At 39.9% G+C, this 19,673-nt stretch overlaps 1 protein-coding gene across 4 annotated transcripts in view; it reads left to right on the top strand.

Annotated features, from left to right (window-relative positions):
* Nucleotides 1-19,673, top strand: part of LOC122542431 (unconventional myosin-IXa) — a 370,841-nt gene that overhangs the window by 143,594 nt on the left and 207,574 nt on the right. For all 4 annotated transcript variants that reach the window (XM_087982055.1, XM_087982054.1, XM_087982053.1 and 1 more), the window contains 3 exons: nt 13,386-13,480; nt 16,503-16,565; nt 19,323-19,422. In XM_087982055.1, coding sequence (XP_087838181.1) covers nt 13,386-13,480; nt 16,503-16,565; nt 19,323-19,422 — 258 coding nt within the window. The remainder of the gene's footprint in view (nt 1-13,385; nt 13,481-16,502; nt 16,566-19,322; nt 19,423-19,673) is intronic.

Below are 19,673 nucleotides of genomic sequence, written 5' to 3'. Positions count from 1 at the left end.
TGAGGGCCTTGTAAAGAGGAAGCTAGGCACCTGACGGTAAATGTCAACAGTACGTGGGAGGGAAATACTGTGAGCAGGATACAGGTGAATGGTTCCCCAAGGTTTGTTTCGCGGGAAAACATTCCAGAGAAAAGGAAGAGAAGGTCAGGCAGGGATAGAAGGACAGAATAAGAGAATTTCAACTATAATAAGTCAACAAGAAGTAGGTTGGGTGAGTGGAGTGATACAGAATAAGCTCTGAGTAAGTGTAATTTGGACGAGCTGGAATGAATGGATACTGTTCGGATTGGAAGCCAGCAAGGACAATATTGGAGCAATAGAATTAAATGCCAAGAATGCTGAAGAAATACAGCAGGTCTGGCAGCATATGTGGAGAGAGTAACAAAGTTAACCTTTTGAGTCCACTATGACACTTATTCAGAACTGGAAGATTTTGGAAATGTTTATTTTAGTTTTTTGACAGGTGGAGGAGGTGTCAAGGGAACAGATGGTGTAGAGGCCCTGGGCAAAAGACAGTGTTGAGAAAGAAAAGGAATGTAACATGGATTTAATTAAGGAGAGAATGGATCCCCTGTACTGAGTGCAAAATAAATAAGACACAAACAAGACAAGACTATGAGGGAGAGAGGATGGAAGAATATAAGAAAAATGAACAACAGACATCATGTGGTCAGTTTAGAAGTTATGGAATTCAACATTAAGACTGATGAGTTAAAAAATATCGAGGTGAAACTGAAGTGTTGTGCTTTGTTGGAATATTGTACCACACCCAAGTCAAAAAAGTTAGCATAAGAGTGAGGTTGCTTATTATACAGGCAAGGAGCCGGAAGATCAGATTCATTCCTATAGACAGAGCAGGGTGTTCCACAGAATCTGCGTTTGGTCTTGCCAAAATAAAGGAAACTGTACTGTGAACAGTGAATGCAGTAGACTAGATTGAAAGAAGTACAAGTGAAATATTGCTTCAGGTGGAAGGTATGTTTAGGGATGCTATTTGACATCTAATGGAATTGAAGGCAGCCAAGTTGCCAGGAGCTGGTTACTTGCATGCAAGGATTTTAAAGGAACAGCCTGCAGATATCTTGGAGGAATTGATTGAAATACTCCAGAATTAACTGGAATTTGAATGCTTTCCAGGAAAGCAAGTATTGTGACCCCTGTTCAAAGGGAAGGAAACAAAGTAATAAACCAATGGCCATTTAGCCTAACATTTGTCTTTGGGAAAATGCTGGAGTCCATTATTGATGAAGAAATAACAGGACATTTAGGTAAGTTTGATGCAGTCTGGGTCAGTATGATTTTGTGGAAGAGAAATTGTTTGATAAATTTGCTACAGTTCTTTGAGGATAGAACAAGCAAGGTTTATAAGGGAGATCCAGCAGAGATAATGTATTCTGATTACAAAGGCACTCGATAAGGTGCCACATAAAATTTCCTGCACTACATAGCCAAGAGGAGAAGGGAAGCGTTCATAAGGTCTAGGCAGCTAAGAACAGAATGGGCCCTGGAGGAATATCAGAAGAGTAGGACAAGTCTTAAATGAGGAATCAAGCAGGCTGAAAGGGGTCATGAAATAGCTTTAGTGAGCAGAATTAAGGAGAATCCCAAAGCATTTTATTCTTATATAAGAAGCAAGCAGGTAACTAGAGAAAGGATTGGTCCACTAAAGAATAATGAAGGAAGGCTGTGTGTCAAACCTGAGAGAATGGGTGAGATTCTGAATGATTACTTTGCATCAGTGTTCATTGAGGAAAGGAACATGATGAATCTTGAGATTAGAGATAGAAGTTTGATTAGTCTGGATCACGTTGACGTAAGTAGGGAAGGTGTGTTGGGTAGGCGAGAGGTTACTAAGATTTACAAATCCCCAGGACCGGATGGGATCTATCCCAGGTTGCTGAGGGAGATGAGAGAGGAAATAGCTGGGGCCCTGACCGATATCTTTGTGGCATCCTTAAATACAGGTGAGGTGCCAGAGGACTGGAAGGTTGCTCATGTCCCCCTGTACAAGAAGGGTAGTAGGGATATTCCGGGTAACTATAGACCAGTGAGCCTAATGTCAGTGGTGGGAAAATTGCTGGAGAGGGTACTGAGGGATAGGATCTATTTATATTTAGAAAAGAATGGGCTTATCAGTGATAGGCAACATGGTTTTGTGTGGGGGAGATCATGCCTTACCAACTTAATAGAATTCTTCAAGGAAGTACCCAAGTTGATAGATGAAGGGAGGGTGGTTGATGTCGTATATATTGACTTTAGTAAGGCATTTGATGAGGTTCCCATGGTAGACTAATGGAGAAGGTGAAGTCACATGAGGTGCAGGGTGTTCTAGCTAGGTGGATAAAGAACTGGTTGAGCAACAGAGAGCAATAGTTGAAGGGAGTTTCTTGAAATGGAGAAAGGTGACCAGTGGTGTTCCACAGGGGTCAGTGTTGGGGCCACTGTTGTTTGTAATATACATAAATGATCTGGAAGAGGGCACTGTTGGTATGATCAGCAAGTTTGAAGATGACACAAAGATTGGTGTAGTAGCAGAAAGCATCAGGGACTGTCAGAGAATACAGGTGAATATAGACTGGAGAGTTGGGCGGAAAAGTGGCAGATGGATTTCAATCCAGACAAATGAGGTAATGCATTTATGCAAGACTAATTCGAGAGTGAATTATACAATGAACGGAAAAGCCTTGGGAAAAGTTGATGGACAGAGAGATCTGAGAGTGCAGGTCCATTGTACCCTGAAGGATGCTGCACAGGTGGATAGAGTGGTCAAGAAGGCCTATAGTATGCTTGCCTTCATTGGACAGGGTATTGAGTATAAGCGCTGGCAAGTCATGTTAAAATTGTGCAAGACATTGGTTCGTTCTGGTCGCCACATTACTAAAAGGATGTGGACGCTTTGGAGAGGGTGCCGAATAGGTTTACAACGATATTGTCTGGTATGGAAGGTGCTAGCTATGAAGAGGCGTTGAGTAGGTTAGGTTTGTTTTCATTAGAAAAAAAGAAGATTTAGGGGGGACCTGATTGAGGTTTACAAAATCATGAAGGGTATAGACAGGGCGGATAGAGACCAGCTTTTTCCCAGGGTGAAGGATTCAATAACGAGAGGTCACGCTTGCAAGGTGAGAGGTGGAAAGTTTATGGGGGATATACGCGGCAAGTACTTCACACAGAGGGTGGTGGGCGTCTGGAACGCGTTGCCAGCAGAGGTGGTAGAGGCAGGCACGATAGATTCATTTAAGATGCATCTGGGCAGATGCATGAGTAGGTGGGGAGCAGAGGGACACAGATGCTTAGGAATTGACTGACCGGTTTAGATAGTACATTTCAATCGGCTGAGGCTTAGAGGCTGAAGGGCCTGTTCCAGGGCTGTAAATTTTCTTTGTCCTTTGGAATTCATGGTATGCTATTGAGGTCATGTATTAGAATGGATTGATAATTGTTTAACACACAAGATGCAGAACCATGATTACTGGGTCTTATGCAAGCTGGAAAGACTTAGCTGTGGAGTGTTACAAAGGAGAGTGCTAGGTCCTCAATTATTTACTATCTGTGTTAATGACTTGAAGGAGTGGACATCATACAAGATCCCAGTTTCTATGGAAGCAGAGATGAGCAAGAATGGAGGAGGAACATTAGTTTAATTTTTCACATGCTTGCTGCCTCTCCAGCTGCTTCATGTTCAGTTTTGTGTTTATTGTTAGAACTATAAATTTCTTTGTTTTCTCAAGTACTTTTATCTCATTGTCTGGAAAAAGTTGGTGTTGAGGTGCATACCTAATTGTGGTCTTCTGGGTTATTTTCACCTTTCTAGATTTTGAAAGTGAGATCAACTCTCAAAACAAATTCCAAACTAAATTCAATATACTGTCAAACAAAGATATGAATTTTAGTGTAGCTCTATTTAACAATCTTGGTCAGAGTGTTTTTCTCTGCTGGTGGCATCTCTATTCAGAATGATGCAATTGCTCATTTCTAAAATAGAATTTTCAAAATAGTTTTGCTTGAGTGTCTTATCATGACAGTTTTGATAAATCATTGAAGTCTGATTTTTTTTTTTACAGAATCATCTATGTGTATATTAGCCTAGTTCTGATGTGTTACCGTGCTATCTGCTTTTGTACTCTCAAGAAGGGACAGAAAAATCCATAACACACAGATAGTCGTACACTAGAGGAATTTAGGATTGAAAGACATCTGAGGGTCTTTGCGAATAGCATTATGTAAAGCATGTATGGAGGAAATTAGAACAACCCTTGTAGAATGTCGGAAGCTTGTGTATTTTACTGAATGCCAAGGGCAACAATCACCTACTGAAATTTCTGCCTCAAACTGAAGGGCAGGTTGTAGATTGTGGTGACTGGTAGCTGAGAGTTTCCGTGATACATTGATCTTTCCCAGAGGAATTGTAGCTTGTTCTAAGTAGTGCAGATTGTTCATTGGTCTGTCTTCATTTCATTTTCTTGCCCTCCATAATCTTCCTCAGTGTTAATAATATTTTCTCTATCACATAATATTTCTGTTGAAGAGTTAGACTATGTATTCCATCTACTGTCTCACTTGTAACAGTAGTTGGCAATTATTCTGTAGGTGCATGGGTAGAAGGACTTCATCCATAAATTCTTATACCCATATATTGGCTGTGGTATAAAGGGAGCAAAAATAATAAATGTATTGCCAAGCATATTTAAATAAATCTTTACCATGTAAGCAATTAGCAGGACTTATACACTTAATGGTAAGGTCCTAGGGAGTGTTGCTGAACAAAGAGACCTTGGAGTGCAGGTTCATAGCTCCTTGAAAGTGGAGTCACAGGTAGATGGGATAGTGAAGAAGGTGTTTGGTATGCTTTCCTTTATTGGTCAGAGTATTGAGTACAGGCATTGGGAGGTCATGTTGCGGCTGTACAGGACATTGGTTAGGCCACTGTTGGAATATTGCATGCAATTCTGGTCTCCTTCCTATCGGAAAGATGTTGTGAAACTTGAAAGGGTTCAGAAAAGATTTACAAGGATGTTGCCAGGGTTGGAGGATTTGCGCTACAGGGAGGGGCTGAACAGGCTGGGGGTGTTTTCCCTGGAGCGTCGGAGGCTGAGGGGTGACCTTGTAGAGGTTTACAAAATTATGAGGGGCACGGATAGGATAAATAGACAAAGTCTTTTCCCTGGGGTCAGGGAGTCCAGAACTAGAGGATATAGATTTAGGGTGAGGGTGGGAAAGATATAAAAGAGACCTAAGGGGCAACATTTTCATGCAGAGGGTGGTACGTGTATGGAATGAGCTGCCAGAGGAAGTGGTGGAGGCTGGTACAATTGTAACATCTAAGAGGCATTTGGATGGGTGTATGAATAGGAAGCGTTTGGAGGGATATGGGCCGCGTGCTGGCAGGTGGGACTAGATTGGGTTGGGATATCTGGTCGGCATGGACGGGTTGGACCGAAGGGTCTGTTTCCATGCTGTACATCTCTGTGACTCTGACTCAATGCTATTCACTGTTGTTATGCCAACATCAATAAGTCACAGCTGTTCTTCCACTTAATTTTGAAGAAGAACAAACTACATTTCTTCTTCAATGAAAGTATCAATAGAATAAGATTGTACCTTTGCCGGAGGCAGCATTTTGAAATTTTCAAGATATGTGTACTCTTCTTACTGCAACCTGACCTAATTTCTCTTGCTGTCATACATGGGTTGACTTGATAGGATTCTTTTGAAAAAGAATGTACAAGTTAATGAGATGCAGGCAAGTGTTTGCTTTCATGTTAAGGAGCCAAAGTTAAATCAAGGATTGTTATTTTTGAGATCCTGGTAGAAAATGCATAATTACATTATTCTTGTGATACATCTAATAGTGCTGATTGACAGTTAACTGCCTGGCTTTGTTTGAAATTTAAATCAGGCATATTAACTCTTGCATTGTCCTGAGAAATTAACCAGCTATTTTGTTGAGTTGAATTCAGTTCAGTCTACATATGCTTTTTGTGTACACTGTATTAATAAATGCAGCGTCCAGTACACTCAAGTGTATATTACAAAATGGACTGTAGCAATTCACCAAAATTACTTAGATATCATCTTACACACCTTCAAATATTACAAGAAAGAAGGACAAAGGCAGCAGATGCATGGGAAAACCACCACATCCCCTCCAAGTTGCTCACCATCCTGACTTGAAAATGTATCACTATTCCTTCAGTGCTGCTGGATTAACATCTTGGAATTCTCCCAAACAGCATTCTGGGTGTACCGATGTTGTCCCGGTTCTCCCCTCAGTCGAAATAAAATGCTCAGAGACACTGTATAATTTTGCCTCCCCCATCTTTTTTCTGGGCCCTGGAGGGAGAGAGAACGATTGCCCATGTGCACAGGGATATGAGTTCTTGGTCTTCTCTCTTGTACAACAGTTTCTTTATGAATTATATAGTTATTTTACAGGTAGGAGCATCCAGATAAGGCAACATAGATATTGATTGGGTGACCATTACAATCAGCAAAGACTTAGCCATCTGCTGTTACAGAATGAATGTTCTTAACCTTACCTGGCTTCACATATGAATACTTGTAACCTTGTTAAACTGACCTTACAAAACTGAATGCTTCCAATATTGTTAAATGGCTCTACAGAATGAATGCTTTTCCACCTTGTTATCTATTACCCTTGCCTCCAGCATCCCATTGTTAACTGCAAGCTCTTATCTGATCTGAGTCATGCTTAGTTGAACCTCTTGTTTCACAAAACTCAGAATTTGACTCTTTGCCTGCTTATATCCAAACACATTCTCATTCCCTCCTTTTATCATTTTATGATAACCACCTAGATGGCACTACCAGCTTTCATAAGACTCTGACAGCCAATATATAAGCAGGTTATTGACACACAGCATGCAATGATGATAACAAAAACTACTAGTCAGTCACAGTAATTAGAGTTTGAAGAATCCTCCCACTTGGGAAAAAAAATTCATCAGTGAAGCTCTTAAATCCACAGTCTTTAGTGACCACTCCATCCCTTCCAAGTTGAGTGGAAATAAGCCAGTTCTCTGCAAATTTCCTTCAGTAAAATCCAACCTGAAAACAAAATCTAGTCTGTCCTTACGCGCCACTCCACGGAGAAATCTGAATTCTTGGATCAGGGCAGTTAAATACTTCACAAAACTGATGAGACTTCCATCCTTCTGGAGATGCTTCAGATGGAGAATACCAGCGCATCTGAGCATTCGGTGCAGCAGCTGCAGGCTCGGTGAATGCAGCATTCTTTGCTGCATCTGCTCCCGTTCTGCTGTTAAATGTAACAAAGCCAACTGGCTGATTTGATGTTGGCTTGATCAGTGAACCTTCATATCCCTTAAATGATCTAAAAACAAGGTAAAGTTCACGTGGTTTAATGTCCACAGGAAGACCACTGATGAAGCAGACTAACCTCCTCTTCACTGTTGTTAGCTTCACTTTTCATGGTCATGACTAGGGAGTTGATTGAATCCATTGGATCAGGTTGTGGAGGGGTGGGCGGTGGGCCGAAGGCGTGCTTTACGTGTGAATGGAGAAACTCTAGAGAAGATTTTAGTTGCAGGAAGTATCTTTGTATTTCCCCTCTCATTCCTTCTTTGCCAAGGTGGTTGTCAGTATGATGATAGTCGCACATTTAACTACACTAAAGTGTGTGTACCTATTTCAACATTCTCAGTCGTCTTGACGTCTGTTAGTCTGTTCACTATTTATGACATTATCAAGTTTTATGCAATCCATAAACTTATAAATTGTACTGCCTAAGCAATTCAGTCAATTATAAACAACAATCAATGGTACTAAAGTCAAACCCTCTGGTACCTCACTCAGGTTATTCAAAAATTATTTTCCTTTAACAAATTGATACTTGGCTAACGTGAAAGCAGGAAGAGTATTTTGAAAGTCTGGAACGGCAAGAAAACAACAAAATGTTTCCTGTACTTTAGCAATTGGAGAGGCAGTTTCAGTTCAGAATTAAATCTCAAATATTCGTGGAAAACAAATGCTGAAAATTTTAAAATTTGTTATCCAAATGAAAGTTCACCAATAAAACTGTTGGAATTACGGTGGCAACTTTGGTCGAGATCAACATTCTTTGACTTTGCAATATGAAGAGGGCCAATGAAGTCTTAACAATAATTGAAAGAATTTAAATGGCTCAGCCTCAAGTTCTAAAATTCTCTAAGATCTTAACAAAACATCAGACTCTAAATACACACTTTTTGTGAAAACTCTGCATTAAAAACATAGTAGCAAAGATATTTTAATATAGTACTTTCATCTGGCTAAAGCATGACCACTAACCCAACTATGTTTTTTTTAACAGGCATTATAGAATTTCAAACAAATCAGAGGCTCAAGGCATTCAATCATTTTGTTTTAAGGTTACAAGTTTGATAATTTTGAAAAGGACATAATGTTGTACAATTTCAATGCAAGAACAAAATCTGGCCCATTACATAGCCCACAAAACACATTGAATTGAGATTCTGATTCAAACAGGGCAAAACAATTACTTAAAATGATTTTCTGAACCAGTATTTTAACAAACCGGTATTTTTAAACATCAAACACTCTGAGCATGGCACAATTTACGTTGAAACTTGCCTTTTTCAACCCAAGTATTAGTACAACCTTAATTTAAGTGGTTTTCATTTTTATCGACCTATTTATCTACTCACTGAAATTACACTTAAAAAGAGATAGCCCTACTGGTGAGCCACGTGGCGCCACAGTCCAACCCACACTTTTTTTTCCCCCCCTCCAGAACAAAGACTTGCAGAGGCTCAAATTTTGCACGAGGGGACTTTAACCCTTTCTCAATTTACTCCTCTCAAGGGCTCGAACCCCATTAAACCCAGAGAATGCGAATCCCAATCAAATACAGAGAGCTTCAATCTCACTTAAACACAGAGTTTGAACACCAGCACAGCGCGGAGGACTCGAACCCCAATCAAACCCGCTCAGGAGACTTGAACCTCAGTATCGTGCAGAGGACTCGAACCTCAATCAAACCCACCCAGGGGAATTGAACCCCAGTATTGCACAGAGGACTCGAACCTCAATTATTCCCCGTCCGGGGACTCGAACCCCAAAACTGCGCAGGGGACTTGAACCTCCCCCTCCAGCAAATGTACTACAGTGGTTCAAGAAGGCTACTCATCCCCACTTTTTCGAGAGCAGCTAGGGATTGGCAATTATTTCTAGCCCAGCCAGTGACACTTGCACCCCTGAATGAATTTTTAAAAATAGCTGCACTACGCTGCCAGCCTGCACTACTAACAGTCCTAAGTTAGTTGTCAGCACAATTGTTTGCGTACGCATTTGCACAAAAACATGAAGGAATCAAAGCTAATGCAAAATACAATCTCAGCTAATTCTCTTTACATCAAAACCCAGAGTCTACAAAGTCATAGAGATGTGCAGCATAGAAACAGGTCCTTCAACCCATCTATGCCGACCAGATATCCCAACCCAATCTAGTCCCACCTGCCAGCACCCGGCCCATATCCCTCCAAACCCTTCCTATTCATATACCCATCCAAATGCTTTTTAAATGTTGCAATTGTACCAGCCTCCACCATTTCCTCTGGCAGCTCATTCCATACGTGTACCACCATCTGCATGAAAACGTTGCCCCTTAGGTCTCTTTTATATCTTTCCCCTCTCACCCTAAACCTTTCCCCTCTAGTTCTGGACTCCCCGACCCCAGGGAAAAGACTTTGCCTATTTATCCTATCCATGCCCCTCATAATTTTGCAAACCTCTATAAGGTTGCCCCTCAGCCTCCGACACTCCAGGGAAAACAGTCCCAGCCTGTTCAGCCTCTCCCTATAGCTCAAATCCTCCAATCTCAGCAACATCCTTGTAAATCTTTTCTGAACCCCTTCAAGTTTCACAACATCTTTCTGATAGGAAGGAGACCAGAACTGCACGCAGTATTCCAACAGTGGCCTAACCAATGACCTGTACAGCCTCAACATGACGTCCCCAACTCCTGTACTCAATACTCTGACCAATAAAAGAAAGCATGTCAAACGCCTTCTTCACTATCCTATCTACCTGCGACTCACTTTCAAGGAGCAATGAACCTGCACTCCAAAGTTTCTTTGTTCAGCAACACTCTCTAGGACCTTACCATTAAGTGTATAAGCCCTGCTAAAATTTCTTTTCCCAAAATACAGCACCTCATATTTATCTAAATTAAACTCCATCTGCCACTTCTCGGCCCATTGGCACATCTGATCAAGATTCTGTTGTAGTCTGAGGTAACCTTCTTCGCTGTTCACTACACCTCCAATTTTGATGTCATCTGCAAACTTACCAACTGTACCTCTTATGCTCGCATCCAAATCATTTATATAAATGATGAAAAGCAGTGGACCCAGCACCGATCCTTATGGCACTCTACTGGTCACAGGCCTCCAGTCTAAAAAAAAACCCTACACCACCACCCTCTGTCTTCTACCTTTGAGCCAGTTCTGTATCCAAATGGCTAGTTCTCCCTGTATTCCGTGAGACTTAACCTTGCTAATCAGTCTCCTGGGGGGAACCTTGTCAAACGCCTTACTGAAGTCCATACAGATCACATCTTCTGCTCTACCCTCATCAATCCTCTTTGTTACTTCCTCAAAAAAACTCAATCAAGTTTGTGAGACATGATTTCCCATGCATAAAACTATGTTGACTATCCCTTATCAGTCCTTGCCTTTCCAAATACATGTACATCCTGTCCCTCAGGATTCCCTCCAACAACTTGACCAGTACTGACGTCAGGCTCACTGGTCTATAGTTCCCTGACTTGTCCTTACCACCCTTCTTAAACAGTGGCACCACGTTAGCCAACCTCCAGTCTTCCGCACCTCACCTGTGACTATCAATGATACAAATATCTCAGTAAGAGGTCCAGCAACCACTTCTCCAGCTTCCCACAGAGTTCTAGGGTACACCTGATCAGGTCCTGGGGATTTATTCACCTTTGTGTTTCAAGACATCCAGCACCTCCTCCTCTGTAATATGGACATGATTATGATTTGATTGTCAAGTCAAGTTCTAAACTAAGTATTTCGTGTTAAATCATGTAGTCAAGTAAAATAAGTCCTATGAATTAGTCTGACGATCCATCCAGTATACAGGTAATCAAACTCATAAAAATGTGTTTCAGAAAATTTCAGCTTTTCAGGGATTTAGCCTGATCCCTGCCTCACCACAATATATAACCAACCCTGATTCTACGAAAATGACATATGTCAACAGAACCTGTTCGTCACTGCTTAAGACAGTTTGGACAATTTAAATCCACCAATATTATCTTCAATTCACAGAGCCAATAGCAGTATCTATATCTTTTGGTCATTCTTTGTCTCCCCAGAAGTTGTGCATTCCAATTATGTTTTCAGTCTTTGCTTCCTAAGAAATCAGAAGGGCCAGTTTTCTCACTTAGCTTCCCTTTTTGATATGGGTCTGTCTTTTTTTAAAAAAAAATTTGAAACCATGGATTCCATCATGCGTGATACAGAACTCATAGTTTATGAGCAGTTGCATTAGTTTAATTTCTGAACAGTTATATTATTGAATTGTTACTATGTGAAATTGGATTCTTAGAGATGTACAACATGGAAACAGACCTTTCGGACCAACTTCTTCATATCGACCAGATATCCTAAATTAATACGGTCCCATTTGTCAGCATTTGGCCCGTGTCCCTCTGAACCCTTCCTGTTCATGTACCCATCCAGATGCCTTTTAAATGTTGCAATTGCACCAGCCTCTCCACCTCTGGCAGCTCATTCCATCCTTGCATCACCTTCTGTGTGAAAATATTGCCCCTTAGGTCCCTTTTAAATCTTCCCCTCTCATCTTAAGCCTATGCCCTCTATTTTTAGACTCCACTATATTTGGGAAAAGACCTTGTCCATTCACCATATCCATGCCCCTCATGATTTTATTAACCTCTGTAAGGTCACCTCTCAGCCTCCGAGGTTCCAGGAAAACAGCCTCAGCCTATTCAACCTCTCCTTATACCCCAATCCCTCCTGGCAATATCCTTGTAAATCTTTTCTGAACCCTTTCAAGTTTCATAACATCTTTCCTGTAGCAGCTTGATCTGTTGCCATTGCTGGTCTTATTTTGCCATAAAATTGAAATTAGAGGTTATTAGTATTGATAGTCCTATATCATAGGGAATAATTGACCTATTATAGTGGACAAATGTCAAATGTTGCTACTTTAGCTTTGAATTCTTTGTTCAGCTATGATGGTTGTCATCGTATTCTGTGATTTTTGTTTTTGCTTCCATAAAAAGCATTGCTGTGGTTTGGGAGTTGCACCAACATTTGAAAGAAATTTCGATGGATGTAATGTTGTTTAGTGACTCCAGAAAACTCATATCTACTGACATCTACAGGCTTTAGGTAAACCTGAAATTGGCAGATGAAATATAATATAGAAAACTGGTAGATAAAACAGGAAAAAAATTATTTAATTGGAGAGAAGCTGGAGACTGCTCCAATATAGATGGACCTTGGCATTCGCATACATGAAAGAATATTGAAATGTGGCCTTGATACCAAGAGAATGGAATATAAAAGTGGGACAGACTCTCTTCAACTGCATAAAATGGTGCGGTGACCACATTTGGTGTACTGTGTGCGGTTTGGACTTGTGACTTAAGGAAGAGTAAAGTTGCATGGAAACCAGTTGAGGGAAGGTTCATTAGGCTGATTGTTGGGACGATTGGATTACCGTATGAGGAAAGGTTAAGCAGATTGACCTATACCCATTTAAGTTTGAAAGAATGAGACATAGGATTCTGAGGATGCTTAACTGGGTGAATGCTGAGATGATATTTCTCATTGGACAATCCAGAACTAAGCGACACAGTTTCAGATAAGGGGCTCTCATATTAGATATTGATGAAAAGGAATTTCTTCTGAATTTCTTGTGAATTTTTGGGATATTTAGAAAGCTGTGAAAGGTGAATCATTGTATTTTTAAGCTAATAGACCTTTTCTATTATGATATCTTGTTCATATGCACTGACCAGATTGAAAAGCGAAGTCAGACAATATGGGCAAGATACCAAAAGATTACCCATATCTGTGAGCATGTTTCCCAAAATAATGGAGCTCATTTATGTGTGAGATGGAAAAAATCATTAAGCAATGAATGTTCAGTTGAGTATAAAATAAGTGCAGTTTGAAACAATATGCATTCCACAGTTGTTACATGCTTTTTTTTTGCAGATTCTTTTTATTACTCAAATCCAGTTTCCAGGTTTTGAAAGATCTTGACATGCCTCAACATCTTTGGCGATAATTGAAATGAAGAGCGAGGAACCTTCACTTTGCAGAGTTTCTGACTATTTTTTGTTTCATCAACAGGCTTTTGGGAATGCAAAGACAGCTCATAATAACAACTCGAGCCGTTTTGGTAAATTCATTCAAGTGAACTACCAGGAGACTGGCACTGTACGAGGGTGAGTAATGTAAGGCATATGGCTGGATTACTGTTTGTTTAAAAAGAGTGATGAAAAGAGAAATCATTCAATATTTTTGAATCTCCTCCCACCATAAATAGGTTTCTATTTTATCAGCTAAGTTTGTTGAAGCATTATTAGTGATATAATTATTATAAGTTAAATATAAAATAAGTGCACAATGATATTTGCAGAGAGGAGGTTAAGAGGTATGAGACTGTGGGTGGATGAATGGAATTGCGACCTTTTGAAAAGCAACAGCACTCAACTATTTAGCCATTTGAAATTCTCCTGTTGATGTTGTCAACGAATCGTTTTTGGACCTGCTCTCACTCAAGCAAATAGAGACTACTTCATTACACCTCTGACCTGTGCCTTGTAGTTGGTGGACCAGGTTAAAGATCATACACCAGGTTATAGTCCAACAGGTTTGTTTGGAAGCACTAGCTTGGGAGCAGCACTCTGAGAGCTGGTGCTTCCAAATAAACTTGTTGGACTATAACCTCGTGATGTGAGATTTTTAACTTTGTCCACCCCAGTCCAACACTGGCATATCCCACATTGTAGTTGGTGGACAGACTGTGAAGTTGGAAGATGAATTTTGTGCCTTAGAAATCTCCAGGCTCTGCTCTGCTCTTGTAGTCTCAGTATTTATACAGATGGTTCAGTTTAGTTTCTTGTCTATGGTAAGCCCCAGGATGATAGTGGGAGATTCAGTGATAATATCAGTGGATTTGAAGGGGCAGTGGTCAGGTTCTCAGTTGTTTGAGATGTTACTTGGTACTTGTTATTGCTCATCAGGTCACCTCAGAGCGTCCAGTTCCTGTTTCGTTTGGACACAAATACTTCAGTGCCTGAGAAATTGTGATTGCTGAAACTTCAACTGACTGTTGACTTTGTAATGGAGAGTGTGCCTTTGATAAAGCAGCTATAGATGGCTGGGCCTGGGAACTCTTACAGTGATGTCCTGTGGTGGAGTGATTGACTTTGAGCAATCATAGCCATCTTCCTTTGTGTTTTGTATGACTCCATTGTCTGCACATATGTAGAAGCTTGATGTTTAGTTATGTCATCATAATGCCAAGTGATAGTTTACACCTACTGAAGAAGGAGGTAGAGTGTTTGGCAGGCTTTGGAAAGCACTGCAGGTGGCAGTTTAAGCAAAGAAGCAATTTGACCATCTAATCCTTGAAGACCTTTTAGAACTCGGTGGTCTTTCTGTCTCAAGTGAGTGAACTAAGTGGAACACTAAATGGGAATGACAGAGAAAGAAAATTATAATGAACTGTTAGATAAAAGTCATATAAGGAGATAGGAGTCAATGGACTGAGTGGGTGTGGATGATTAAAGAAATTTCATTTGTGATTCCATACACAACTTAATAGAAAGGCCTTTACAGCCAATTAATTATATTTGTACTGCAAATGAAAGCTTTGTAGTGTGGCAGTCAATTTGTGTGTAGCAATGTGATAATGAACAGGTGAATGTTTTACTCATATTGACTGAAGGATAAATATTGGGAAAGACACCAGGGAGAACTCCCCTGCTCTTCTTAGAAATTTTATCACGGTATCTTTCGCCCTCTTATTTAGGGAGCAGATAGGGCTTCTATTTAACATCTCATCCAAAAGTCAATATTGCTAATAGTGGCATACTTCCTCACTCTTGTAGAGAGAAAAAAACAGCCTAGCCTTTCTGATCAAGCCCGTTGACCTCTTAATGTTTTTTTCCTCAGAACATAGTGCTGCTTCTAATTCATAGCTAACACCTAATGGTCAGACATGTCAGAGGAGGCAATGGTGATGATGCATATGCTTTAGACCAAAAAGTCCATGATTTTTTAGATGACATTTGCAAGAAATGAGAGTGCATAAAGAGGTAACGAGTGGAGAAAACAATTTGATTTTCTTTGTTATTTGTGGATACTTGGGAGTGATGAGTAGTTTTGGCTCTGATCTGATAGAAGAGAAGAGGGTTACCTCAGATTACAACAGGATCTGTACCAGATGGGCCAATGAGCTGAGAAGTGACAGATACAGTTTAATTCTGATTAATGCGAGGTGCTGCATTTTGGGAAAGCAAATCTTAGCAGGACTTGTACACTTAATGGTAAGGTCCTGGGGAGTGTTGCTGCACAAAGAGACCTTGGGGTGCAGGTTCCTAGCTCCTTGAAAGTGGAGTCACAGGGAGATAGGATAGTGAAGAAGGCATTTGTTTTGCTTTCCTTTATTGGTCAGAGTATTGAGTAGAGGAGTTGGGAGGTCATGTTGTGGCTGTACAGGACATTGGTTAGGCCATTGTTGGAATATTGCATGCAATTCTGGTCTCCTTTCTTTTGGAAGGGTGTTGTGAAACTTGAAAGTGTTCAGAAAAGATTTACAAGGATGTTGCCAGGGTTGGAGGATTTGAGCTATAGGGAGAGGCTGGGGTCTTTTACCTGGGGTCAGGGAGTCCAGAACTAGAGGGCATAGGTTTAGGGTGAGAGGGGAAAGATATAAAAGAGACCTAAGGGCAACTTTTTCATGCGGACGGTGGTACGTATATGGAATGAGCTGCCAGAGGATGTGGTGGAGACTGGTACAATTACAACATTTAAAAGGCATTTGGATGGGTATATGAATAGGAAGGGTTTGGAGGGATATGAGCCGGGTGCTGGCAGGTGGGACTAGATTGGGTTGAGATATCTGGTCAGCATGGACAAGTTGGACTGAAGGGTCTGTTTCCATGCTGTACATCTCTATGACTCTAAGAGAGGAACAGTGCCACAACTTGAAATGAGCTAACCATGGCTGATAATGGACATCTAGAATGGATGCAACAACGTTTGAACAGATGGATAAATTTGCTTTTCCAGCACCTAACACGATGGGCAACTTGGCATGGCCAATTCATCAGACCTGCACGTCTTTGGATCGGATATATGTACCCTGGTTGGATGGACAGACAGGCATGAAGGTTCAGTGGTTGATTTCTAAGAAGGCTTTTTATTGATCTAACTAATAACAGAATTTTGCTTTTGTAGAGCTTATGTTGAAAAGTACCTGCTGGAGAAGTCGCGGCTGGTCTACCAGGAGCATAATGAACGGTAAGAGGTGCAAACTATACAATGAGTCAATTTGACATGATGTGAATATTACCAGAAATTCAGAAAGTGGGGTTCATCCTCCATAGAACAAACATACAAAAAAAATGTGTATCTGTAAATGACAGCTCTAGCTTGGACTGTAGGATAAAGTAGGTTTCTAGTATTTTAATTTTAAATTTGGCAATTTAAAAATCATATTAAAAGTTACATTTTAGGATGAAATTATAACATACTAATTCCATGTTTCTGGAAAAGGATGTTTTTGTTCTATTTATGTTATTATACTGAAATATAATATATTTTTTTTGCCACAGTTACCACTGATTAATATTTGTGCAGAAATGGACTTGCCAGATGGCAAGAACTGTAGTTTATGGTAATTTGCTGTGTTGCACCTTGAAATCCAGCAACGTTTGTTCATTGTAAGCTTGTTTGAATTTAATTTCAAAACCATTATTGCAAAACAAAGGTAGCCCGATATTAGCAATTTGGTTGTAACAGGATGTTGGAAGTGGAACAAATCACATTGATGCAATAGGGGTAATTTTCATAGATTAGAGCAGGATAAAAGGTATTTTGTCACTCAGAATAAATCTGACCCGGGAGTGTTTGAGAGAACAGAAAGGAGGAACCTTTATTTGTAAACCTTGTTGTACGATGGAGGTGTTTGGCATGTAGTACATGGTCCTTTATTCTGCCTCATCAGGATTTGCAGGTCAAATTAAGTATAATGTGGAGAGAGCTTCACTTTGCATGTAACAGTGGTGTAACTGATATAGAATTTCTCAACAATGAAATTGTAGAGGCCATCTCATGCTGCTACTTTGCAGTAAACACATGAGTGGTATTCTCCACTCATGGGATGCTACTGCCAAGCTCAAAAGATGCTCTGGATACTGACAGATGAGTAATATGGTCTATGAATTTCTGTAGTGGTGTGACATTGGGTATGTAGACTGCATGTCTCAGTGATCGGCAGACCATGTCAAACAATATGTCTCTTTAATTATCTGCAAGAGGCAGCATACTGACTGTACTTAACCAGACCTGCTTGCAAAATTCAGAATGGTGTAACGTGTTTCTGTAATTAGGCAATATGTACGAAATAATCCAAACTCTTATGAATTACACCAGAGACCCTTTTAAGATTTGGTCAGGGTTGCAGTATGTTTCATTGGCATGTGCTAGAATTTATTTTGGTAACCTTAAGGACTCTGTTCTATGTAGGCAAAAACAATTTGTGTGCAACATTGAATCTTTTTCATTGAGAAGGGGTTTTGGAGCCTGCCAATCCCCACTGCATTCCAGTTGTAATACCCTGGTTAGTCAGAAATACCTGCCCAGCCTGAGGTTAATCATCTTGTTAGATAGCAGATCCAGCTGCATCTCCATACCAGTGAAATGATACCCCTCTTCTCATGCCATATAAATTGGTGTTCCTTTCAATATTTGTTTTCTTGCAGCCCATTCCTGATGAGTACAAGACAAAAAGTCTTGACTTTCATGTCCCTTTTTAGTGATGTTTGATTTACCTTCTCACAAGCAATTATTTGACTTTTACTTCAACGTTTTTTGTGCTATCTTTGATATTGTGTCTGAAATGGAAATTAATCCCATTTTCAAGTAGTAACAGTTAATGAATACAAAATTCACTTCAAGATTAAAAGATTTGGGGTAAGGTTTGTGTCCCCATCCAGACAGGACACACAATTTTTACCTTGAAATTGTTTCCAGTTGAATGCTTAAGGATAAGGGTAATGCATGATTTTATCATTGAATAATATTTTACAGAAGTGGAGCTTCTGTGTTGGAAAATAAAAGATAATTTGTTCGAAAAGGAATTTCTGTTATTAACTTACCAATGAAACTGGCAAGACACTGGGGAATAGTCATTCAAATTGCAGCTGCTTTAATTTTTCTGAGGATTAAAATGTAGCAGATTTTACATGGAAAAGGATGACAACAGAGACCAGACCTAGATAAGAGAGAGAGATTTTAACTGAAATCATTGGGTTTGGTAATAATTTGGTATGTATGCCCTTGTGATGGTTAATCTGTATATGTCAATTATTGATTTTTAGCGAAAAATCATTCACTTTTCATGTATCCTTTGTATAAGTCACTCTTTGACTTAATAACTGAAAAGTCCAAACTCAACACTTGCACCACTCAATGAAGTCAAACTCTCCCTGATACAAACCTCCTCATCCATAGAACGATAGGAAAACACACCATTTGATGTTGGCTGCTCAATTTTAGATCCTTTTGATGTAACTTCTGGGGGCAAGTCTGGCAGGAACAATGTCCAACTTGGTAGCTCCATGAAAGAAGGTTTCAGTTTCTCTAAAATGTTGCTTGTAAAAGTCAACCCCTATATCTTGAGTTTAAAAAATGAATTTGATGATTTGTGTCAAGTCAGTAGCTGTTTTCCCTTGATTAGATGTGCAGAGAGCGATTCTGTAATTTGGTCTTGGATCAATATATGGATGTGTAAAAACTAATATAGTCTGTTCTCAGCACCATCGATAGTACAATCAGACTCCATTATATGCAGATAGAGGCAACTCCACTTCCAACTGTTTCAGCATAAATTAACACATTTAGACTTTGAGCATTTTTACTGTTAGGATAATACAAATGGCTTCTCTTTATATTGCATAACTGATGTAAATTTGCCATATCTTCACAACTTTATTGTCGCATTGCAGTTGCTTGAATGTTAATGTAACATTGTGTGGTGTGTCATTCCTGTTTCAGAAACTATCATGTATTCTATTACTTGCTGGCAGGAGCCAATGAAGAAGAGAAAAAAAGTTTCCACCTGCAGGAGCCTGAAGAATACCATTACTTGAATCAGGTTAGTGCCAAAAGTTCATCCTGTGCAAAGAATTCATTGGAGATGTTACTTGTGAAATTTTTAAGGTAATATGTTTAGAAATTACAGCTGGAATGCATGTTGTTCAGAATTAAGTGGATTGACGTTGTGGCAGCTGGCATAAACATGAAAGCTGCTTTGCATTCATATGTATGTTAGAAAATTAATGGCAGCTTATATAATGATTATATTTATTTGATATCTTATATTAAATTATGAAGTTTCTGTGGTGT

This window comes from Chiloscyllium plagiosum, unplaced genomic scaffold, assembly GCF_037043375.1.
Source record: "Chiloscyllium plagiosum isolate Xiang-an unplaced genomic scaffold, Cpla_swu_hap1 HiC_scaffold_42, whole genome shotgun sequence".
NCBI lineage: Eukaryota > Metazoa > Chordata > Chondrichthyes > Orectolobiformes > Hemiscylliidae > Chiloscyllium > Chiloscyllium plagiosum.
Note: the sequence above shows the minus strand (reverse complement) of the source record. Positions and strands in the feature narration are given on the sequence as shown.